This window comes from Plasmodium knowlesi (genome assembly GCF_000006355.2).
Source record: "Plasmodium knowlesi strain H genome assembly, chromosome: 13".
Lineage (NCBI taxonomy): Eukaryota > Apicomplexa > Aconoidasida > Haemosporida > Plasmodiidae > Plasmodium > Plasmodium knowlesi.
The window spans coordinates 1,403,069-1,427,539 of record NC_011914.2 but is presented as its reverse complement, the minus strand read 5'-3'; the positions used below and the strand labels follow the sequence as shown (position 1 = coordinate 1,427,539).

Sequence of the window (24,471 nt, the reverse complement as noted above, 5' to 3'; positions counted from 1 at the left end):
CCTACACTTGTATGTACGCACATATGCATGCACGAGTTTGTGTGTGCTGGCATCATAGACGCGGCCGCACGCTTATAGTTGCCCCGTAAAAACGTGGATCAGAAAACCAGGTGGTCTTAAAAGTTCACAGTAATCACCACCCCTACACGTACAGACATTTTGTGTGTGCAGAACTTTTTTCCCCTAATAATTTTTGCTGCACATATTTCTCATTTCGCGAGTTTTCAGCCAGTAAAAAAAATAAAAGGAGCCCAAAATACTTGCTATGAAGCCGCAAAAAATAATAAAATCGATAATGTTTTGTCTTAAAGCATCCAGGCCAACGCCTACATCCCATGCGTACGTTGGTGGCTTCTGTGCGTATTCGCCGTTCATTGGGAGAGTGACTTTTTTCTTGCCTACTTAAACCTCAGGTAGCTAAAAAGAAAAAAAAAAAAAAAAAAAAAAAAAAAAATGGAAAAGATGGCTTGCTACACCGTGTGTTATGATGAAACCCTGAGCGGTAACAAATAGGGTATCCTAACTTGACTCTTTTGGGATCACAACAAAGGAGTGCACAAGAAATTTGCGAAAAAGTACTGAGCATATGATTGGCCAAATGTTTGCAACGTGTTTTCACTAGGCGTTTGAGGTTATGCGGAGATGGCATATATTAAAGGAAAAAAAAAGAAAAAAAGAATGATGTTTGCTGCGAGTTGGTCATTTCCTCTTGTTCAGTTGTGTGTGTGGTGTACATATGTGTGGCATACACGTGTGCGTGTGCAGATGAAATGAGGTGTAAGTCTCTCGCTTCGTTTTCCCTAACGGTTAAACAGCAGGGAAATGGTGATGCTTGCTTGGTTTGGTATGCAACGCAGAGGAAATTATTAAAATGGCATTTTGTGCAATTTACTATTGGCATATTTTTCCATTGAAATAAAGACCAAGCACAATAAGTGTTATTTCCTTTATATGTGATTTAAAATAATCCACGAGAGGGTTTATTTTATTTTATTTTTTTTTGGGGGGGCAATTGCCCTTGCAGGTGAAACAAAACGGGGTGGTCCGTCTACTGCTGGAATGCTGAAAGTTTTGCCTTTCGCACAGGTGGAGTATCCTGCAAAGGGGCGACGCTCTGCATGTAATACTGTATTATGTTCCATTTTATTTTTTTTATTTATTGGTTCAAATGGATCGGCGAAATACCGTTTCTTTTGGGGGTAGATTTAAGGCAGTTTAGGCCATGCAATTACAGGAAAAAAAAAAAATAAATAAAAAATAAAAAAAAAAAAAAAAATAAAAATAAAAATAAAAAATGTATACACATGCGAATGAATACGGTGGAAACATCATCACCCGGAAGGAGGGTGCGAATGAATTTCCGGCGGTTTGGCATAGACCATCACATGTGGCTATGCGTCTTATCCGCAGGGGTTGGTACAAAGTGCAACGAATGTCATTTTGCCTGATTTCCGGTCAGGCATTTAACATATTATTCAAACACAAAAGCTTGATGGCGTTTTCCTTTACAGTTAATTTCATGACGTTGCCCAAATTGACACAACAGTCCATGCAAGTGCGAACCATGGCTTCGAAAATATCAATAGGGACTTCCGCATCAAATTCTAGCAAAATAATTTTATGAGTGTTGAGTTCAATGACCATAGTCAGTTCGGGGGCACCGGAGTTTATTTCTAACTGGTTCCCATCCACAAGGATACGATTTTGTAAGTACAGAACTGAGCAGGCAGATATAAAGTACTTAATAGCTATACCTGCGTCTATTAATGCTAGGATGCAGGTGTTTATGGCAGCATGTTTCACCCCTCCATCACGCTCTATTATGTAAAGGAAAATGTTTATTTCTGAATTTTTATATAAATCGAGGAGGATAATATTTTCACAGATATTTCTTATATACGCACTTATTTCATTTGTTACACTATCTTTGGTTTTTTTTTTTTTTTTTTCATACACATTAAATGGAGAGAGGAATACTTCACATTTTATGGAGCACTTTTCTTCCGACTTCTTTAATTCAGTTGGTCCTTGTATGTACGACAAGAGTTTTGTGTTCCCTATTTCGTAAAATGCAAATCCGTCTGCATCCGTGAATATATTTTCGTTCCCCACGTTGATTTTTATCAACCTGCATTCGTCTTCCTTTCTCCCGTCAAGTCTGTACCCCTCCTCATTGACGTACTCCACAAGCGGCATACCGACATGTACGTGTTTATTATGGGGAGAAAAAAAAATGAGTCAGGAATAATGGGGAAAGAAAAGTGGCTTTTTCCCCTGCGATCAATAATGGTGTATATATATGAATCGCGCTTTTTATGGAGGACCCTTTTTTTTGTTGACTTAAAAAATGGGGCCCGCAAATGCAGCATATTATGGATGATGATGACCCTTTTGGATTCCTTTGCAACGGGAAAAAAAAGGAGAAGAAAAAAAGAATCTTTATATTATATATATATATTTTTACAACTCCAGGGTATCATTTCCTATTCGAAAAAAACACCATGCGTGGAGGATATTCGCCGAGTTGTAGCGACCGCTCCACGGAGCCCCTTCGCAGGTTGGCCAATTTACGGTGGAGCGCATGCACGTTTAGCAGAAACAGGTGTGAAACAAACCTTCGCATTTGGTTCTGTTCACCAGAGGGAGGAACAAAAGTGGGAAGGTCAAAATTGGTAAGCGATTCCAAAATGGTGAAATATGAACCCCTGATTTTAAATGGGTGGGAAAATTCTCCTATAGCCTTAAAGTGGGGGGAACGCACGTAGCGAATTCCATTACTAACCCATTCTTTGGTCGATGGATTAACTCTTCACAGGAGAGCATCCGACCTCTTTGTACAATGGAGAACATGCGGATGGGGATGCGTTTTTACTCGTAAAGAAACAGGAGCAATGCCTAATTACGTTTATCCAGGCAACGCACAAAAAAAAAACACCCCCAAGTTATAAGTTGAACGACAACCGATGAATGGCAAAAACTGGAGAGAAACACACAAGTGGGGTGATCCCATCATTTTAGTGCAGTGCTTCTCCAAAGAGATTGTTTGCAAAATGCGATAAAGGTTGATCATGCGTATCTTTGTTTGTCCCCTTTATATCTTTCACTTCATCGATGGAGGGGAAGAGAACCCCCTTTTTTTTATGTACACATATTGGCGTATTAATTGGTGAATAAGCACGGGTATCTACTCCAACAGGTTATGCATGCACGCCAAAGTAAAAATGGTAGACATGTGGGGCATTAACGGATAACCTTATAAGAGCAATTGAATGTGAAATAAAAACAAGTTATCCTGAGGGAGGGGTGTAACACATTATGTGTCACATGTACTTCGCACATGTGTGTGTGATTTCCTCAGTCATTGACATACTTTACATGGGGAGACAAACCAAACTATGTCAGTCAGCTAAAATGGGAAAACTCAAATGGGGAAAAAACGGGAAATTATATTTTTAAATCCATAAAAAATTCGGCATTCCCCCGTAGTTTTTTTTTTTTTTTTTTTTTTTTATACAGAGTGAAACTTTTACGTAAAAAAAAAAAAAAAAAAAAAAAAAAGGGACATCCCTTTATCCATATAACGCTCCTCAAAAGTGTGAGAACGAAATTTCATTTCAACTTCAAATGGAGAAAGAATAAGAAAATAAGCAAAGTTCCTCCAACCACACATATGCCTGAAAAGAAGTACCATCCATTTTTCATCTCCGGCCCAAGCTAAATTTCAACGTGTGTGACTTTACGATATTTTCTCTCTGGCATTCTGCCCCTCCCGGTACACATAAGTTTGCACGAAGGTAAGGGATAAAAGGCTGGCGCAGTATAAACAAAGGGAATGGGAAAAAACAAAAAAACAAAAAAAACAAAGGCACATTTGCTCGCATTAGAAATTTCGCTTAAAAAGTTGAACACATAAAAACAAACATACATGCATGAATAAACTGATGCACATTAATACGCACTTCGTTATAAGGCGGAGAAGTTATAAGCAAAACTTCAAAGCTAGAATACTTATTGGGCTCCCCCCCCCCAAAAAAAAAAAAAAAAAAAAAAAAAAATAGCACACCGTACTTTTATTATATGTGAATGGTACTACCTGCGTGCACTCGTGCATGCGTGCATTTCGCGTACCCCTGCGTACCTATGCATCTGCGTATTTTCGTATGTGCACATCTTCGTACCTTCATATTTGTGTATTTGCGTATCTGCGAATCCGCGTGCCTGCGTACCTAAAATAAAAAACGCTCTTTTGGAGAAAAAAAAATAACACATAATGCCCTTATGCAATAATTTCGCCTTTAAATTTATATCTACAAGTTCCTTTTTTTTTTTTGACTTTTTTTCCACCCTCCCAATTCATTCAGCTTTATTGAATGATATACCCACATACATCACATTTTATTTTCACAGAACTGAATAATTGATTGCTTGCTAAGTTTTAAAGCTTAATAAAGTACAGAGTACAGTTATTACGTAAAGGAGAGAACCCCTTACCAAGGAGCTCGCCAGTCTCACTTTACCTTTCGCCAGGGCTACAGCAGTAACACGTAAGCAGCGCAGATTGTGCATATGCGTACATATAAACATGTGCGTACATATATGTTCATTTGTGTACATTTGTGTACGTGTTATATTCCTGTATACCTTCGCGTGTAACGCGTTTTCTACGGCACTCACGCATCCCTACGCGAGCTCGCCCTCTGCATGGATGGGTACCCTTCTACGTGGCAAATATCTGAATGCCTGCAGCGCGTGAAAAAATAATAGGCTCATGTACACATTAGCGACACAATACATTCCCATGTGTGTATGAGCGTATTATTTTCTCCTGTAAAGAGGAATGGTTGGGTAAAAAACACCACTGATATTCTTCAGCGAAGTACCCTAAACAGGCACAGGGGAAAACCCCAATGTGGGAAAGTACAAAAGGGTAACTTATGTTCATGCCCGTGTTTTACATCTCATAGCGTTAATCCCCGTGAATAATCGTTTGTGCAATTATGAGGTCACGCCGTTCACATGTGTTAAGTAGTGTACAGTTTTAAAGAGATTCTCCTTGTGTTATCACATGACGCGCAGATGTGCCACTTGTGTGTGCCTATGTGCTTGCATTTCGTTTCATCCAGTGAATTACCCAAACGTGGATGCCGTCCAAGCTGGACTTGGAATAGGAAGTGCTCACCTTTTGGATGATTTTGTTCATAATGTTAGATGTACCCTTCTGTTTATTCCCAGCGAGCATTAAAACGGTTGTGGAGAAATAGAATCACAAACGACCATGTGTGCACAACGAAATGTGAATGTGGAAAGATTGGTCCATACCCATGTTAAGTATCCTACTTTAGTTCCCCCAATTACGCCCTCTGCGTGTGACCGTTTTTTTTTTTTTTTTTTTTTTTTTTTTTTTTTTTGAGCTAGTTCTTCAGAGAGTTCGAGCGCGCAGATAGTTGCATGCGTGGCGTTTGGATTTGGTCACTTCAACGACGCACACCTACATACATATGCATATATGTGTTTTTATACGTTCACGTGTGAAATTCATCAGTGGAGTACCACTTGCTCATTTTCTTTTTTTCCACTCAGAAGGGAGATCCATTAACTTATTCATGCCCCGCCCCTTCCCTTTTTGTGCAGCACTGGTTTTCCATCACCCCGATTCCGCTATCAAACATTACGATCCCCCCCCCTTTGAACCATGGAGAAGGCAATTAAAGAACGCGTCGAGAAATGGAAAAAGGAAAACTCCGCTGATGGAAAGGAGGCGACGAACGAAAACGCATATGAGAACCTGACGGAGCTAATCCTGGACGGAAAAAAGTTTAGTGCAATAAAAAGCGAAGACGTAGAGTTGCTAAACAAATTTACTCATCTAGAAAAACTAAGTCTGAATCAAACGGGAATACAAACCTTGGAGAATCTACCAAAAATGGAAACCCTGAATGTGTTAGAGTTAACGGACAACCACCTAAGCACAGTAGATGTTTTGAAGTACATTGTGGAGACATTCCCTAATATAAAAACACTAGAAATTGGAGGAAACCACTTTAAAAATATAAAAGATTTTGAAGTCTTGAAGGATTTAAAAAGCTTAAGTCGTTTAGGTGTGCAGTTTAACCCATTTGCAGATGACCCCAACTATCGCAAAGAATTATTTACCTTCCTACCAGACATTAAAATAATAGACTGTTACAACAAGGAAGGAGTGGAAGTTTTAAGCTCCGATGAAGAAGAAGATGAAGAATATGAAGAAGACAATACACTCAAAAATTTTTATGAAGCTGATTTTAAGGAAGAAGATGAAGAGGAAGATGAAGAATTTGTTCCTAATGACAATGAAGATGAAGAAGATGATGAACTGGATGATGACTTGGAGGATGAAGAGTTGGATGATTTAGGGAAAGAAGATTTAGATAAGGAGGATTTAGATGTGGAGACAAAAGATACTGAAGATCCTCAGAAGGAAGAAAAAACGAATAAGAGAAAACAAAGCGCTGTGGAAACTACTGATGAAACGGATGCCAAGAAGACAAAAATTGAGTAGACGTGTGTTGATCCTTTTAGGTCCACCTATGAAAAGTGTGTCATGGTGTGTTACACCACCACATAGTAGCAGGTGTGCCGCATGGAGGGAAGGGAAGAAAAATAATCCTTTACCCCTTGACGAAATGGCTAAATTTGTTCGACTACTCCTTTTTATGAACAATGGCAAAATGTGTGCACTTCATCCGTTGCACGTTGATTGATTTTTTCCTGGGCACACATACACACATGTATACATGCTTACCACGTGAATACACCCGTACGTGTTTTTTTTTTTTTTTTTTTTTTTTTTTTTTTTTTCTCGCCATTTAATAAGCTTTTAAAATGTCGTCAAGTGGAAAGGCACGCGGGTTCACACGGTGTTTACTTGATCATCCCCACGTATCGTCCTTTATCCATACATTTTGCGTAGGCACCCATCTATGTATCACCCATTTCCATGTACGTGTGTGCGAATACAGACCACTGCGCGGAATCGGGGGCTTACATGTTCTGAAGTATGGCGAAACGTACGCCCACACACCTATCGTGGGAGCGTCCAAGCGTTCATATGCGCGTTTGGACCCGCTCAGCCGTATGACCCTTTTTATTTTAAAGTTCTACATCCGGACAATACTGCGCACCATTTCCTGTACACCCATTTAAATTATTTCAACGGCATTAAATCAGCGCCATTTTTTAAAAGTACTAGGGCGAAGAGGAGCCCCATATGGCGCGTTGGAAGTGTAGTCGTAAAATCAGAAATGCCAAATAAAGGGTAATATTGCCTTAGCGTAAATGTGGAGAGAAATAACCGAATAACCACGCCGTTTGTAAGCTGTCGCGGAATGAGCAAATGTGTATGAATGTTCGTTTGTGCTCCACACTCCTGAAGGATTTCACCGCGTAAAAAATGGCGCACTTTTTAATGTCAGTTGCCCTATTGTAGGGGGTCAAACGAATCTTCGCGGTAAGTGCACCCCATTTGTGCACCTTCCCCCAGAGAGGAGGGGGGATGTAACCCGCGAAAGCAAACAAAAACTCGATCAGCAAGTTAACCGCACCTCCCCCTTTCTGAGTACAATTACGCGTGGGAGTAAATCGACCGGAAGGTGTTCCCTTTTCTCATTTTTGGTGGAATAGTTCCCCTTCGTTTTTTCCTTTTTAAAGAATGTCCATGAAAAGGCTACTATACATACATATATATATATATATATAAAGAGAAAATTTCACCACTACATGTAAAAAATAAACTGGACGAAAATTGTGTGCAACTGATTCCCCTGTTATCATGACAGTAATTTCACTTATGAGGACATAATAGGTCATAAATTGAGAAAAGAAAAAAAAAAAAAAAAAAAAAAAAATGGAAAGCTTCAACATTGGGAAGAATGTTAATATAGATTTCCTGGAGCCGGCAATAACAATCAGCGTGCTATTTATCTGCTTGTATATGATTATAAGTACAGATAATCCTGCACACTTACTTATTAGGAGTATTTTTTTTAAAAGTAAGATATTTTTGTGGGAATTAAAAGATATTTTTACCAACATCAACTTCTTTGCTCTTATATTTTGTTCCTTCTTTTTTCTATCACATTACATTTTGCATGTGTTAAAGTATGAAAAGGTGTGGTCTCTTTTCTGTGTCAACTACGACTACTATGACAAGATTCTTAGCTACAAATTCAAGGACATAAGTATCAAGTCTCTGTTTCAAAACAGCATTAGCGAAAAAAATTACTTGGTTAACCTTTTATACTCATTTAAGTTTTTTTTTAACATATTTTTTTTAAATGATGCCAGTTTGATCCAAATTGTGTTTACCTCCTTCATAGTATTTGTGCTTTTGTCTCTATACGCGAAGCAAGTCAGTCGGGTAAGGTCTGCAAAGTGGAAGGGGGGGGACGAGGAATCCTGTTTGTTTCCCTCCATCTCGGTGCTTAGTTAGCGCCGAAAATGTTGTCTTCCCATAACATCATTTTTCAGCGCCCCAAGTTGAATACATCTGTGCAGTAATTACGAGAATATTTACACGATTGGTCCTGTCCCTTACCTCACCCCCCTACTGCAGGTCGTCTTCATAATCAGCATTCTGGCAAGTACAGTTCTATCGGGATTCATTCCAGTGTTCTTTTTAAAAAAAGTTCTAAATGTTGAGTATGACCATTCTGGTGAAGAAATTTTTTCCTTCCTGTTTTTAATCTTTTTATACAAAACTAATCCTTACTTAAGTGTTTTTCAATACAATGACAGAAGTTTGCATCCTTACCACGGCACGGAACTGCGGCTGTACATTCACCTCCTCTTCTTTGTGAAATATTTGACCTATGAGGGGAAATTTTACGAAGTCAAGGCGCTCGTGGCGGTGATCATATCTGCGATTGTATTTTTGCCGCAAGCCATAGAGAGCTTCCAGGTATGCTCAGGCGGGGAAGGAACAATACAGGGTTTGGACAGGAGTCCACCTCGCTGCGCTGTCATTCCATCACCGCCTCTCCATCGCATTTTTGCTGTGATAATTCACTTCCCTTTTGGGCACGTTATTTTCTACTACCCCCATTTTTCCCCAGGTGCACACATTCGTCAAGATCATCTGGCTTGCAGCGTACTACTTTGTTAACAACTACGTGCCCTTCGCGTTTTCCGGAAATTTCACCTTCACCAAACTGTTCCATTATGATGTCGTGGATCTCTTACGGTTGGAAGCATGCATTCAACGGCAGGCCCACATACGTGCATATGTGTACATGCTTGTCTTTCCCTGTCCCAAGAAAATTCCACTTGAGATCAACTGACGAAGTCCTATTTCTCCCCCTTCCTCCACACGCAGCAACGAGTTTAAAAACAACATTTCTCTCCACAACTTCAACGTCCTTTCGAGTAAAATTTCACAACGGAGATTAACACGATCTGAACAACAACAAAAAAAAAAAAAAAAAAAAAAAAAAAGCTCATCGGGGAGGCATTTCATCGATGTCATTATCTTTGTCTCTCTTTTCTGCAGGAATACCATTCAACTATTTGGTGACAAAAATTTGCTTCTTTTGGATCCCCTACATCCTTCTAACCAGGACTAACAGTAAGAGAGTAAAAGAGGGAGTTCCTTTTTGAGTGTATTTAAAAAAAAAAATGCGGAGGTGGAACATCATTTGGACCCTTTTACGTACTACCACAACATGCTACCTTTTTTTTTTTTTTTTTTTTTTTGTGTGTTTCCCGTCCCATCCGTGATGTAATTTATTTTCATTTCAGAAAACCTCAAGTACCTGATAATGCTCCTGATGTCCATTAACTTGATAGCGACAAGTACCTACTTGGTAATTCCGGAGGAGGGTTGTGCCTAGGCCCCGCGTAGCGCTCGTTCTGTTGCGATTTGCGACGATGTGCTACCTTTTATAACCCTTTTTGACGCAAGAGTTTGTCCCTCCCCCGATCGCAGGCGAAGAACATCTTCCCCGGAATCCCGCTTAATATGCTCCTCCTATTCTTCTTAAACAAAATTGGGATTTAAATTTACCACGGCGGTATTCGCCTTGCCTATTTTTCGTACACTTCTGCGCCGGCCTTTTCTAACAACGCTGGGTTACGTCCACAAAAAAAAAAAAAATGCAATTCCTTGCTAACGCAAAAACTAGGCGTGAAATTTGCGCAGAAAAAGTATTCGCTCCATTTCAACGCAGTTCTCAGATTAAAAACAAAAACAAACACACACAGATATATGTGTAGATGGAGACAAACATTCTGCGTATAAATGTGGAGCTGCACAAACACCTACATACGACTGGTACAGTAGGCCCCAAATGAATGTCTCACTTAAGCTGCAATTCGTTTGTACTTTAAAAAAAAAAGAAAAAAAAAAAAAAAAAAGGGAGGGGGCAGGTCTTTTCTCTATCCCAAATTTACCTCTTTTATGAACTTACTATATTCTACGTCTAGGTTAATATTTTTGTCGTTGGCATTTGTTTCCTTCTTGACTTCGTTAATTTTTGTTTCGCACAGATCGTTTAGTTTGTTCTTTAGTCTTAAATTGATGGGCACGAAATACTGTGCGCTTGGCTGCGGGTCCTCTTTCTTTCCATGGCTTGATTCCGTTATCCGGTCCTCTTGATGCCTTTGGCGCTGATGAGTTCGCCTTCCCCCCTGACCACGTTTACCATAAGCACCTACGTCGACATTCCCCCTACGCCCACTCTGATCATAATCATCTGGCTGACTCACGGGGAAACCATAGTTCGCCCCGTTTGCCCCCATTCGAGCCTTCTTTGATGCGGGATTCCCTCCCCTACCCCTATTATGGTTGCTATGCCTCTTTCCCCTATCTCCGTAGTTCCTTGAAGGGCCAACATACCCGTGCCCCCCCCTTAAATTAGGAGTGCCCCACATGGCCATGCTGTTATTTGTGGGGATGAAATAATTCCCTCCATTCATTTGGCCCATATTAAAATTTCCATACATGTGTGCGTAATTGTAGTAGTAGTTGGTACCATAACTGGGAGCGATAAAAGAGTTATTCGTGCCATTGTTCCCGTAACCACTAGGTGGAGCACCCGGTGGAGGCGGTTGTGCTATGCCACCCTTTTCTTCTGATGCTTTGGAATCAATTTCGGCATCGCTGAGGTGGTTTCCCACACCATCATGGGTAGAATTTTTCTCCCCTTCATCATGGTCAGGGTTAGCACAAACCGCAGGGCAATCCCCATGAGCGTTCATGGAAGCGTTAACATCCTTTGTTCCATCAATGGATAAAGTAGTATCTCCCTCGGGGAGTAACTGCCTTTCATTGTTCGAAACGTTAGTTATATTATAACTCAATTTTGGAGAACTTGGATCAGCTTTGTCTTCACCACTGGGGTAAAATTTGTCCTTGCTGCAATTTTCGCTGTTCTCGTGTTGCTCCTTATCATCTGTTGGAATGGTTTTCTCTTTCTTATCTTGTCTGTCCAGACAACTTTTGTTCTCGACCCCATGTACATACGTGGCAGGGTACCCAGAGCCGAAATAAAAATTTAGTCCATTTGGGTAGCCACCATAATACCCACTATTTCCGTACGCATAGCACGAACTGTTCTGGCCTGTGGCGTTAAAAGGGATGGGTGCCTGATAACTTGGGTAGGTATTTGAACATGGGTAACTATTTAAATTCACATTGGGATAATAACTCCCATTCGGGTGTGCATTCATGTTAGGTATGATAAATTCATCGGGGAGTCCTTTTGGTAAGGAGGGTAGGGACTCCAGGAAGAAGTCTTCCTCCTGATCGTTCTCCCCTGGGCCTTCTAAATCATTACCCTGCGAGCTGCTTAGGTCATCACTTTGCACGCTGCTTGAGCCATCATTCTCATGGGATGATTCCGAACTCACTTGGATATCTGAGCTGGCGTAGTCGCTTTCGCTGTCAGCTGCGCTATCCTCGCACTGTTTGGTAGAAAAGTTGTCTTTACCAACAGAGTTACGTTCACTGTCACCTCCGACTGCACCGTCTGCAGCGCCCTCCCCGTGCTGTTCACTCATACTAAACACCACCCCATTGTTACTGTAGAAGTAGCTCCCATCCTTCACCTTTTCCTTTATCAAATTCCACAAAGTTTCATACTGCTTTAGTTTTTTTTTTTCCACGTGAAGGAGCTTCCCTTGCTGCTCCTTTATCCTGAGAGAATCTAACTTTTCCTTGACGTCATGTGGGTTCTTTGTTCTCACAAGTTTTTCCAGTTGTTCGGACCACTCCTGTTTTTTTTTTTTCCTCTCTTTCTTCTTTTGTTGCTTTCTGTAGGCATCCGTTGGAATTTTGCTTTTTTTAAGCGTGTCTTTGAGCATTTGGCTGCGCTTCATCTTTGCAGGAAGAGGGGGTACACCAAGAAGCGTTCTCACGATGGCACACTACTTTCTATGCGCCTTTTCATCTGTCATGACAATTGAAGGGAGGAGCTATATGCGAACATAACCATGCATACGGCACGGCCGTGTGATGGTACCTACGTATGAGCTTTCGTATTAATTTCAACGTTAAGAGACACAAATTGCCGTCTTATGGCACACCCACAAGCGTGCAGGAGGGTTACACGTACATAAGTCTTCACGTGCGATGTTTCCCCCCTATCTTGGGATTTTCAAAAAATCAAATAAAACCGGCAGTACGCATCTCGTACTGAGGCTGCAATTGAGATTATGCGTAACAACGGGAGAGGCGGGAGTTGAAAAAAAAAAAAAAAAAAAAAAAAAAAAATTGGAGACGCAAAAATTTGAGAGTAATAACTAGTTCCACAAGTTTTCCTCAATTGGTTTGTTAAAAAGATATATAAATGGATAGAAGTATTTTTTTTTTTTTTTTTTTTTTTTTTTTCGTGCTTATTTATGGAGCTCTGTACGCTATGGGTAACTGTTCTTCTTCAGTGGGCATCTCTCTGTTGCGTGGGACTTTTACCCAATGTGGGGTCACTAATTTTTTTTTTTTCTCTTCGTCAATTTGTACGTTCCATATGGGTGCGTTTGCGAAGTACGCCCGTGCGTAGGGATGTATACTAAGAGTTGAGCGTATGAACGCTGCTTACATTGTTCCGTTCATCCACGTTGCGTGTATGCGCATGCAAGTAGGCAATTCTTACGTACAAATATATGCAAATTATTGCATACCAGGGAGACACATTTTTACGTGTAGTGGGTATACACATATATATATATATATATATCCCCACATGAATGTATATGCTTCCAACTGGGTGCTAATTTTTTAGCCTGAACAGGGCACAACATTTGGAAAAAAAAAAAAAAAAAAAAAAAAAAAAACGCGAAAGAGTTACAATGGCTACATGGTTATATTTGTTAATTTGTTATTTTGTTATTTCGTTAATTTCCTATATTTGCTAAATGCCTAATCCGATGAACCGCCCCAGCGCAGCAGACTTTTTTCAAACTGCTATTGTACGCATTGCACAAGTATGCAACTGCCACTTTGGTCGATTAAGACGACATTGTTTTAACTACACGTCTGGTGAATAACAATTCGTCGATTCGTTTCAGGTTAATCCAAGTACTTTTAATTTGTTGGCAACTTTTTTGTAAACACCATTTTTATGTCCCCATTTGGTATTCTTATTTTTCCCTTTGTTAATTTTTTTTTTTTTTCTTTTTTTTTGTAAAATATAATATCCCCTTTATGGAGTAATACATAAAGGGGGGAGGGAAAATCGAAGTTCTATGAAATCTCTCCCCCCTTTATGTATTACTCGTTTGATATTTACATTTTTACTTCGTTGTCATGTAACGAACTTCCGTTTGCTATACATTCATGTGTATACAGTGTGAAGATATTTTATGTGCAACTAGTTGGTTCACCTTATTTTTGGGGAAGAGGCAGTCCTGGCACAGATAGCGCCATATGGGTCTGTTCACAAGGTTGCCTGAACGGACATAATTGGTGGGTTCTGAAGTGACCATGGCTGCACGTATCCGTCTCTGTGTGTATAGTCAATCCTCATGAATACGTATTTGTGCATACCTCACCACTTACACTTATGTTACACTCATTCGATGCGCACGACGTAGCGCTGATCACAAGTAAGTGGAGCAGGCTGTTGGAAACCGCTTAGTTTCGCGAACACCAGTATCTTAAAGAGGCATGACCAGTTTAGCTGCAACCCCTCCACCACTGCGGCAACAAAAGGGGAAAAGCGTACACAAGAACATACATACGAGGGTGTAGGAACAAATATACGTTTCCATGGACGCACACGCACATGTATGCGTGCCCCCTAAAGCCCTTGTCACAGATGCCATAGGAAGAGCTCAGAGCCCAGGGCAACCAACCTCCATCCCCCTAGAATAGCCTTTAACAAATTTTCATTTTTCAACACAATTGAATAAATGGAAAAAACGGAGACAAGCACCAACGAGGGTGCGGGGAAATGGTGGAAAGGGGGCATGTCAATAATCAGGAACATGATTCAAAACCAAAAAAAATTATTCCCCCAAAGTAATCTGCAGTATACCTACATAAACACATTTATATTGTGTCTGCTTTTTACCTTTATACATAAGTATCTGGATCAGACTCTTCCCTCCTTGTACAAGTCCATTGAAAATGACTTCAACATTGATGTGAAAACATTGTACTACATGAACACCATGTACAAGTTGGCGTACTCTGCCTTCAATTTTTTTTTTGCGCTTTTTTTCGATTACTCCTTTAAGAAGATATTTTTGGAGAAGTATGAGGAGGCCAGCGCAGGGAAGAACATCATCAGCAGCACGAGTGGAAACGCCAATGGAGAGAGAAACGACGGGGTCAAGGAGGACAGGGTTGGAGGCGTGGATAGCGGTGTGAGTGACACCCAATACGAAATACAATTCAAGGGAGAGCAGGAGAGCGGCACAAACAAGGCGGCCTGCGTAAATAGCGGTGTGAAGGTAGTGGAAGAGGAAAAAACAACCAATGGGGAAAAAAAGAGGCATAATAGCACGTATGTCAGCGACGAAGTAATTTGGAGTGAGTACAGATACACACTTAACATTTTAGTGGTCTCTTCCATCGTCTACGTGGTAGTCATTTTTGGCATCATGCTGTCAAATAACTTCCTGTACTTTTTTTTTTTTATGTTTATTATGGGAATCAACAATTCATGTATATACATCTTAATTCAGAAAATTTACACAAACAACGTTTTTAGTGAAAACCGAAGTACCATTTTTGGCTTCCTTCATTTTTTCTCGTCCATTTCGCACATGGTGTCCATTTCGATAAACACCAATCTGAGTAATAAGTTCTACTTGGGGTTTAATGGATGGCGAATATGCTACTTCGTAATATCCTTCTTTCCGATACTCGTCTGCATATACCTGCTAGGGTTAATCAAGCAAAAAAAATTCCAAAGTAGCAGAAGCAAAAACTACAGCTTTAGTTATTTGGTCTCCTTGGACCACATGACGGATATCTGTCAGGAGAGCGAGAAGGAGGAAAATTGCTTCAAGAGGGAAAACAACAAATTGGAGAATCTCCAGGGTGCAAGCAAGGAAAGGGCAGACCAGAAGAAAAAGAAGAAGAAGAAGAAAGAGGAGGAAGAAATTTTACTTTTTAATGCAGAACAGGGTAAACCCTCCATGGAGGGCAATTGTGGAGAAGTCAGTGAAAAGGTGGAGGAGCAGAAACATCAGCATCAGGAAGAGGGGCATCGCCATCTACCCCTTGGAACGAGTAAAAGTTACGACAGCAAGTATGTGTTACATAGGGAAGGACTGGCCAATATATCCAAAGCGTGCGACGACACAGCCTATTTGCATAATTCGAGCAAATTGAGTGTAAGGCACAGCGCAAGTACGAATGATGATTTGAACACCATTAGTTTAATATCGGCGAGCGAAAGGATAAATAGTAATCTTATTAAGCGATCCCTTTGCCACATGGCTTTGAAGAAGGGGAGTTCCCTGAAGGGTACCGCGCTAAATGTAGACGCCAGTAGAAGTAGCAGCGGGGAAAGTGCAGTTAGCGGGGAGGGAGACTGTACAACTGTGGGAAAGGGGAACTACTCCAAATGGAGAAAGAATCATATGGAAGACGCAGATAAAAAGAAGAAAAAAAAAAAAACTTCTCTGGAAGATGATGCGAATGAAATGACAGGGAAGGGAACAAACTCTGCCTCGTCCCCCTCCTCCATTTTTGCAAAGCGAAATGAAGAAAGAGAAAAATACGAACATAGAGAAGAATTGGACAATCTACTAGAAGATGACGAAAAGGAAAAAGATAAAAAGATGAAGTATGAATTTTCATACCTATACGAAATTAAATACGTTTTTAAAAATTACAGTTTCTGGTTAATGATCACGATGGGAATGTTAAATGGAATCCCGAAGCATGTCCTCAGTTTAATGATTTATTTTTTTCAGTATTGTAATATATCGGATTTCAGAAGTGGCTTAATAATATCCTTAAGTTGGCTTTGTGCGAGTTTAATTTCTCCCTTCATTGGGATTATCAGTGATTATATTTATAAATTAAACAAAGACATCAATCGACAACGGATAGGAATGTGTACGCACTGCTTAAGGATCATCTTAATGTTTACGATGTTTTTTTTTGTGCCCAAGGAAGCGGATTCTTTTATATATTTTGTTATAATTTCTCTTCTTATGGGTATTTTAAGTGGGTGGATAAATATAGGCACACATAAACCTATCATAATTGACATTGTCAAACAGAGACACACTGCTTTCGTCATGGCGTTGATGAGTGCTTTCGAGAACATTGGGTCTTCCATCATTGGCACTTTTTTCCTTTCCTTCCTTCTCAATCGATATAACTATATCGACAAGAGGAAGGTCGGTAGTGTCCACGTGAATGTCAACAGCGTGCACGTTAATGTCAACAAACACAATGTCCATGTTTTATCCGACGTCCTGCTAATCTTGACTTGCTTCCCCTGGTTGATATCTTTCTGCCTCCTCTACGTGCTCAAGTTTACCTACAAGAAGGATAAGCTGTACAACAATTTGTTTTAGGGGGGCGCGGTGTTCTGCAGCATCAGAGGGGGAATTTTTTTTTTTTTTTCAGCTAGCCAACGGGGGGGAAAAAAAAAACAACAGAAAGAGAAGAAGAAAAAATGTGAAGAGACCGCCGACCGGTTGCTCCATTTTTTCTCTTCTTTTTCACCCCCTTTTATTTTTTCTGTGCAATTAGTCATCAGTCAATCAGTCATCAGTCAATTAGTCATCAGTCAATCAGTCAATCAGTCATCAGTCAATCAGTCAATCAGTCATCAGTCAATCAGTCATCAGTCAATCAGTCATCAGTCAATCAGTCATCAGTCAATCAGTCATCAGTCAATTAGTCATCAGTCAATCAGTCATCAGTCAATTAGTCATCAGTCAATCAATCATGTGGCCCCCGCGGCATTCTTTTGTCAACTCGCACTCGCCAGTTTGCCTTGCCACACGGCCGTCTGCACGATTTCAGATGCCGGGAAGTGGGTGCACAAATACATACACGTATACACACATACGCGTACATATACATGCACGTACAGGTGTATGCGTATATGCTTATGTCCATGTTGCCACAGTGCCCAAGTGCCCCCCCCTCTAGGCGCATTCAAATTTGAGGCCACCCTTTAGGGTGGAACAAAAAAAAAAAAAAATGTCCCCACAAATATGTTTATGTCACTTTTGTTAATATTTCCATTCAGGAAAAACTTATAAAATTCTGTTGTTTTAAAAAATGTGCAGTTTAAAAAAAAAAAAAAAAAACAGCAGAAAAAGTTAATAATGATACGCACACATAAATTAACAAAATAAAACAAACGTACCCTTTTCGTTTTGCTTTAATTATATGCTGGTAATTTTTGCGGTCGGGGGCAGATGGAAGTTCCCACCGAAGGTGGATACCACTGTTGCCATTTCCGTTGCCTATTCGCTGAATGGACCGAGCGATTGTCTATCACTCGCGTGATGTCAAAAGGGATAAAGGGGAGTGTTCCTCGTGCACTTGCTATTCAGTTATCATTACAATTGCCTCCCCAGAGATGTTTCTCTCCTTTTGGTGTCGCACTGCAGGTCCGGCGGGGCTAACGGAAGGGGGGCTCAGTTATCCTGGGGCGTTTCCCCGTTGGGCTTCCCCTTAGACTTCTTCTTCTTGGCCGTCAGGGACGTAGCCAGAATGGCCTTGATCGTCTCGTCCTGGATTTCATTCACCGTTTTGCAGTTATTCAGTTGAGAACACTTGATACCAGTGAGCTGCTTAATTCCTTCTTCCTTAACCATAACGGTGTACTTAAACTGAGACACAAATTCTTTTTTCTTCTCCGTATAGACATTGTACGGTTTGATTAGGTCATGCCTTAAGGCTTCGGGGATACCGATGAGAGCGGCTCGCTGATCTTCTACATGCTTCACATGAAAAGGAAGGACGGGGAATTTTTTATTAACCTCGTTGATGAAGGATCTACCCAAATTCGTTTTCAAGTGATAATTCTTTTGCACCTCCCGTTTATAAATGGTTGTCTTATGATCACTCTCTTTTATTTTTCCATCCCCTGTGGTGACCATCACGTCGATGATGTATATATCGTCAGATTCTATCTGGAAGTCCTCAATTTTATTTTCAGGGTTCTCCTTTAGCGAAATAAATTTGCTTCCTTCCAAGATGTACTTCTTAATCTGATAAGTTACACAGTTTGGAATTACAGTACATTTTAATTCTTCACATGCCTTCTGTATATTTTTGGTTATGTCACTGGCGTTTACTCCAACCTTTAGACTTTTCAAAAATAGCTGCGAGATAGTATGCGCGTTCTTTAATACTTCCGCCTTGGGACCTTCGATGACTTCATTTTCTTTGCCGACGTAGATGGTGTGCCCAACCATACTGATGTGCCCATCTATATGGCAACCCAGGCATATCTTAACAATGTCTCCACTTTTTATGGTCTCTTCATTATCGGAAGGTGCGGGGGAGTAATTGTTGCACACTTCGTTAACGTTAATCGTCACAGGGAAACTAATCCCCTTTTCCACTTTATTTCCTTTTTCTTTTTTTGTGTACACTTTGTCCAGCTCCTCCTTCAGGACCTTCTCTCCAAAGTCACATAGCTCGCAGATCTTCGCACCTACAGACAGGGAGTGGTTAACGTATGAGAGTGGAGTCATCAGAAGGAGAAAAAAAAGGAGAGTATGATGCAACAAGGATAAATTTCGCATAGAAAATGTATGAGCTCCTTCCCCTTCCTTAGCTATACGTTCTGTACTTACCTTCTACACACTTCTCGATAATCTTCTTCAATGTGGTGTTCGCGATGGACCCAGAATGGGTGTACTTCTCCAGGTCGATCTCTTCAGCTTTAGCGTCTGGTGTTTGTTCCATATTTCTTTTGGTTAATTTTTTTTTTTTTTTTTTTACGTGGAGAGGACGGAGCCGTTACGCGGGGCGACAGGGGTTAAAGAAAGAGGTGACGCTTCGGCTAAACGGGGAAGTACGTGTAGGCGCGGTACTTCGGAACACCAGAGGGGCTTTCACCGGCAAATCCAAATGCACGCTTCGTTGCCCGTAAGCACGTATAGGGTCAGATCAGTGATTACTTCCCCTAAAGATAGGTTTCAAAAATGTACGCCTATTGTAGGGCAATGGATAAACGAAAAGGAAGTTGCTCCTTGCGTTATGCGCTACACGGTATGTGCCGTACGCTATACGTCGAATGGAGTGATGGAAACACCTTACAGAAGGTTGAGGGCGCGTGGAAAGGAAAAAAAGAGAAAAAAAAAAAAAAAAACGCATATGTACATCATACACTGTAACGTTGTGCGCTGTATGCTGAACACAGGAGGAACGAACAAGCAAAGTCGTAATTGCCCAAGTTCAATTCACGAAAGTTGCCTCAAGCGCGCACCGCGATAATACAAAGAAGGTGGTACTCCTCAAAAAGTTTTCATTATTATTTTTGCGTAGCATATGTTTTTAACGTTTCTCCCAAAAATATTAGCAACTTTGCATTTTTGCGCGTTCTTATTTGTTTTTTTGGCTGCGTTTTCATTTTCAGCTTTTCCTTGTAATGCAGAGCTTTTAACTGAGTACTCCCCCAGGCGACACGCACCGCAGTTGAGCAACAGTCGTGGTATTTTTTTTTTTTTTTTTCCCCTTGGCGCTATGCTTTATTCGACCTGCAAATTTTTTTTGTACGCTTCTTCAGCTACCCTTTGCGTCCCCATTTTGTATCCCCTTTTTTTTTTTTTTTTTTCTCTCACCGTAACGGTGTTGCCTTCATGTAAGCAAAAGTCAATAAGGTGGGCATGTGCCTACGTGACACGAATAAGTGTACCATCATTTACATAGGCACATCCAAACGAGTAATTATACGCTTTTAAGCTGACCATGCATTCCCCCCCTTTTATTTATTTTTATTTTTCGTCCCACCTGGAAGTTTTTTCATCATTACTGTGATGCTACATATAATACTCTTCTGCAGCGGTATTCCATTTTTTTTTTTTTTTTTTTTTTTTCCCCTTTTTTTTCATTCCTTTCTTTTTTCATTTTTTTTTTTTTTCATTTCCTTTCTTTCCTTCTTTCCTTCCATCTATTCTTTTTTCTTCCTTTTCCTTTTTCCCTTTTTTTTTTTTTTTCTTCCATTTGTGTACGTGTGAATAACGCTGCATGAAAGGAAAAGAACAATCCCAAACGAGGCGACGCGGAAGGAGAAAGAAGAAAAAAAAAAAAAGAAAGGAAAAGTCCTTACCCTTTTCAAAGATATATTTACATATTTACAAAAAAAATGGCGGGAAAAAATTATAAAAAATTATTAGGACAAAAGTTTTTGTAACAAAAGAAATTTTAATGAACACTTTGAATGTTCAGTAAAGAAGTTACAAACAAAATAAGAAATAAATGTGGAAGAAAGAATCCTTCTTTTTCTTCTTCTCTTTTTTTTTTTTTAAGAAAAAATAAAAAGGAAAAGAAAAAAAAAAAAATGTGTGTTCTTCAAAAAAGAAGAAGAATGTTCTTTTTTTTTTCTATAAACAGAAGTTGTCCTTTCAGCAGAAAAAAAAAAAAAAAAAAAGAAAGTTGCAAACAAAATAAGAAATAAATGTGGAAGAAAGAATCCTTCTTTTTCTTCTTCTCTTTTTTTTTTTTTAAGAAAAAATAAAAAGGAAAAGAAAAAAAAAAAAATGTGTGTTCTTCAAAAAAGAAGAAGAATGTTCTTTTTTTTTTCTATAAACAGAAGTTGTCCTTTCAGCAGAAAAAAAAAAAAAAAAAAAGAAAGTTGCAAACAAAATAAGAAATAAATGTGGAAAAAAGAATCTTCCTTTTTTTTCGTTTTCTTTCACTTATATTGGTTACACATGAACATAAACAATTTAGTACAGAAAAAAAAAAAAAAAAAAATAATAATAAAATAAGAAGAAAGGAATCGTCCTTTTGTTCTTTATATTTTATAAATTGTGCGTGGTTCTGTATGCCTTCCCTTCAGGAAGGGGTTTTTTGGGACACCCTATTTAATGTTACATTCAACGTTCCATACTATGATAACTAATATTTTGGCCCCTTCGATTATTTCCTCCTCCCCTTTTTTTTCTCGGTAATGGTGGTGATCGCGATGGTCCATCTTCATCATATAAAATAGAACTGTCCTCTGTTGAAGTTGTTGTTAAATTAGATGATGAACCTGCTACTGTGGAATATTCTGTTGGATCTGTTGTTGTTGAGCCGTTTTCTGTGTAATATTCAGTGAAATTTTCCATTTCTGCGTCAGAATTCGGTTCGAATGCTGATCTTCTCATTCTGGTTCCACTTCTGCCATTATGGAAGAATTTACGTATTCCAGATGGTAAAAGATCATACTGAAGAAAATTGTGAATAAAAAAAAGAAGGGAATGTAAAAATATGTATCATATATACATATACATATATACATACATATACATATATACACATATATGTGTATACATATATATACTTACATATATATGTGTGTATATGTATATGTATGTATATATGTGTATATATGTAGGCATAATATGGTATATATAGATGTGTATATAATTAATACAGTCTATTACATATATTTTTAATTTTTTTTTTTTTGTTTTTTTTTTTTTAAATTAAATTTTTTTTTTTTCTCTTAATTTATTATTATTTTTTTTTTTTTTGTTTGTTTTTTTTTGAAGGTAAAGAGGAAGAAAATAAATAATAAAATACTATTATTATTTATATTATTACACTATAATTATAGTGAACAATTATAATGAACAATTATTGTTATTACAATAACAATTACACTTTGTACTTTGTAATTAGCATTTAGAATTACAATTATAGTTATGTAGTTGTAGTTGTAATTATGTAATTATGCAATTGCAGTTGTAATTATGTAGTTATAATTATGTAGTTGTAATTATGTACCTATAATTATGTAGTTGTAGTTTTACCTTGTAAGAAAGGAAAGCAGCTAATGGTAATCCTAACGTGAATAATGTACCACCCACGGCGGAGCCCGTGGTGACCGCGGTGGTAGAGTCCGCGGTGGACAGGGAGGATATATGTTCTAAGGAAGACTTTAATTGTAATAACTCCGTAAGACTACGTGTAGCAGTCATGCTCTTAAAATTCTTGCACCATTGTTTATTATTTCTACTCCCATATTCGTCCCCCTGTGGGCACTCTTGCTCCATATATTTATAGGCTGAAAGGACGTTGTCCAAATAACCACGAATTATATCAGTACAGGAAAATCCTCCGGCCCCGGGAACCTGTATATATGGCCTTATAGTAGTGTAGTCTCGAGTGTAATAATATACTGATTTCATGTTATCGAAGGTGGTTTTGTCGTCCAATTTGGGGTGTATATTAGTACATTCGCCACTAATTCCGAACTCCCCTAATTTTTCGTAAACTGAATTCATAAAGTCTTTGAACAATGTGACACTTCCTGGTACGGTAGATATTACACTTCCTATATAATAATATAGGGACGTGCAATGATCACCATTGGGAGAACTGCTTTCGTGCGTTCCGCGTGCAGAACATGCACCTCTTATAATTTGATTGGCGCAGTTCGCACCACATCCAGATTCATTCAGTGATGTCCTTAACCTTTCCTTCATTACCCCGGCAAAACGTCCATTACCATCACTACACTGATTTTTGATATCACTGAATGTCCTATGCTTCATGTCTGAAGGTAACTCCTTCAAACATTCCTGCTTTTCCTATAAATGTAAATAGAGAGGGGAAAAGGGGAATGGAATATAAAATGGAATATATATATGGAGAGGAATAGAATGTATACATATACATATTTACATATGTATATGTATATGTTCTTCCCATTTATATTCCCCTATACATATATACACGCATTGTCCACTCTGCATTCACATAATATGCTCTCTATATACATATAAAGTGTTATATATATATATATCTGTATATATATGTATATGGAGTGTGAATATAATGCATTCTATATATAGATTTAAATTGAGAAGAGGGGAAAAAAAAAAATAAGGGGAGTAAGTGTACCTTCAGCCTCTGTAGTTCCTCCTCCGTAATTTTTCCATTTTCGGTTTTTGGAATGAAGCTATCTATCAACTGTGCCACATACCCTGGGCTGCTTTCATCACCTTCATCCAGTTCAATTACCCCACACTTCTTATTATTCTGCTCCTCCTTACAATATGCTTCCACCACCTTACATGCACTGGATACTTCCCTTAAATAATCAGCACATCCCTCACAATTGACTTTCTGAGAATCTCCTTCGCTTTCTTTCCAAACATTCCTGCGGTCCAAATTGTAATAGGAGAATTTTTCCATTAACTCGAACAACTTTTTCCCACTGTCACTGTTTCCCCGTATGTTACATTCACTCGTCTTCAACTGAGGTTTCAATATATCGTATACTTCTTTCATAATTTCATCAAACTTATTTTTATCCTTCAATTTTTTATATATCATGCTTCCTACAGTATAATATATAAGGTGACAAGGTCCAAACTTATCGTTACTTGAATTATATATGTTAGATAAACAACACCAGACGGGGGCAACACCCTCCGCGGCATTTTTTTCGTTTGAGGAAATTTTCTCTATTCTTTGTCCCAGTTGACTCTTGTAACTTTGCAGATCACCCAGCGTCTTATTACATTGAAGTTTCTTCCCCTCTTCACTACTTCCACTCATATTTTCCTAAAAGTTAATTCTTTGAAATTTAATCCTCTAAATTTTCATTCAAAAAATACATATACATGTATACATATATACATATATATATATATATATATATATATATATATATATATATATATATATATACGTATATGTATGTCTATGTTTATGTATATGTATCTTTATCCTCATGATAATATAAACATAATGTGATATATAGATTAATTTTTTCTTATCCAACAACCATAAACCTATCAATCGAAATGGAGAACTTTTCCCCCACCCCCTCCTCCTCTTCCTTTGACTATTATATA

The 24,471-nt window shown here is 38.9% G+C and overlaps 8 protein-coding genes across 8 annotated transcripts; 3 read left to right on the top strand and 5 right to left on the bottom strand.

Moving 5' to 3' along the window:
- Positions 1-183: 183 nt before the first annotated feature.
- Positions 184-375, bottom strand: PKNH_1331000 (conserved Plasmodium protein, unknown function; the record flags this gene model as incomplete). The annotated part of the gene is made up of 1 exon (XM_039113538.1): positions 184-375. One exon carries the CDS (start codon positions 373-375, stop codon positions 184-186), a length of 192 nt encoding a protein of 63 aa, XP_038969916.1.
- Positions 376-1,455: 1,080 nt separating this feature from the next.
- PKNH_1330900 (exosome complex component RRP41, putative) lies at positions 1,456-2,196 on the bottom strand (the record flags this gene model as incomplete). Its single annotated transcript, XM_002260711.1, has 1 exon — positions 1,456-2,196. The coding sequence occupies one exon, from the start codon at positions 2,194-2,196 to the stop codon at positions 1,456-1,458; it is 741 nt and encodes a 246-aa protein (XP_002260747.1).
- A 3,496-nt stretch (positions 2,197-5,692) lies between these two features.
- Positions 5,693-6,538, top strand: PKNH_1330800 (uncharacterized protein; the record flags this gene model as incomplete). The annotated part of the gene is made up of 1 exon (XM_002260710.1): positions 5,693-6,538. One exon carries the CDS (start codon positions 5,693-5,695, stop codon positions 6,536-6,538), a length of 846 nt encoding a protein of 281 aa, XP_002260746.1.
- A 1,344-nt stretch (positions 6,539-7,882) lies between these two features.
- On the top strand, positions 7,883-10,030 carry PKNH_1330700 (conserved Plasmodium protein, unknown function; the record flags this gene model as incomplete). Its single annotated transcript, XM_039113537.1, has 7 exons — positions 7,883-8,395; positions 8,591-8,935; positions 9,090-9,217; positions 9,350-9,399; positions 9,524-9,598; positions 9,772-9,836; positions 9,959-10,030. 7 exons carry the CDS (start codon positions 7,883-7,885, stop codon positions 10,028-10,030), a joined length of 1,248 nt encoding a protein of 415 aa, XP_038969915.1.
- Positions 10,031-10,407: 377 nt separating this feature from the next.
- On the bottom strand, positions 10,408-12,348 carry PKNH_1330600 (WW domain-binding protein 11, putative; the record flags this gene model as incomplete). The annotated part of the gene is made up of 1 exon (XM_002260708.1): positions 10,408-12,348. One exon carries the CDS (start codon positions 12,346-12,348, stop codon positions 10,408-10,410), a length of 1,941 nt encoding a protein of 646 aa, XP_002260744.1.
- Positions 12,349-14,379: 2,031 nt separating this feature from the next.
- PKNH_1330500 (major facilitator superfamily domain-containing protein, putative) lies at positions 14,380-17,007 on the top strand (the record flags this gene model as incomplete). The annotated part of the gene is made up of 1 exon (XM_002260707.1): positions 14,380-17,007. One exon carries the CDS (start codon positions 14,380-14,382, stop codon positions 17,005-17,007), a length of 2,628 nt encoding a protein of 875 aa, XP_002260743.1.
- A 1,077-nt stretch (positions 17,008-18,084) lies between these two features.
- On the bottom strand, positions 18,085-19,363 carry PKNH_1330400 (proliferation-associated protein 2g4, putative; the record flags this gene model as incomplete). Its single annotated transcript, XM_039113536.1, has 2 exons — positions 18,085-19,109; positions 19,252-19,363. 2 exons carry the CDS (start codon positions 19,361-19,363, stop codon positions 18,085-18,087), a joined length of 1,137 nt encoding a protein of 378 aa, XP_038969914.1.
- Positions 19,364-21,498: 2,135 nt separating this feature from the next.
- On the bottom strand, positions 21,499-24,172 carry PKNH_1330300 (KIR protein; the record flags this gene model as incomplete). The annotated part of the gene is made up of 3 exons (XM_002260705.1): positions 21,499-21,831; positions 22,420-23,199; positions 23,513-24,172. 3 exons carry the CDS (start codon positions 24,170-24,172, stop codon positions 21,499-21,501), a joined length of 1,773 nt encoding a protein of 590 aa, XP_002260741.1.
- Positions 24,173-24,471: the final 299 nt, after the last annotated feature.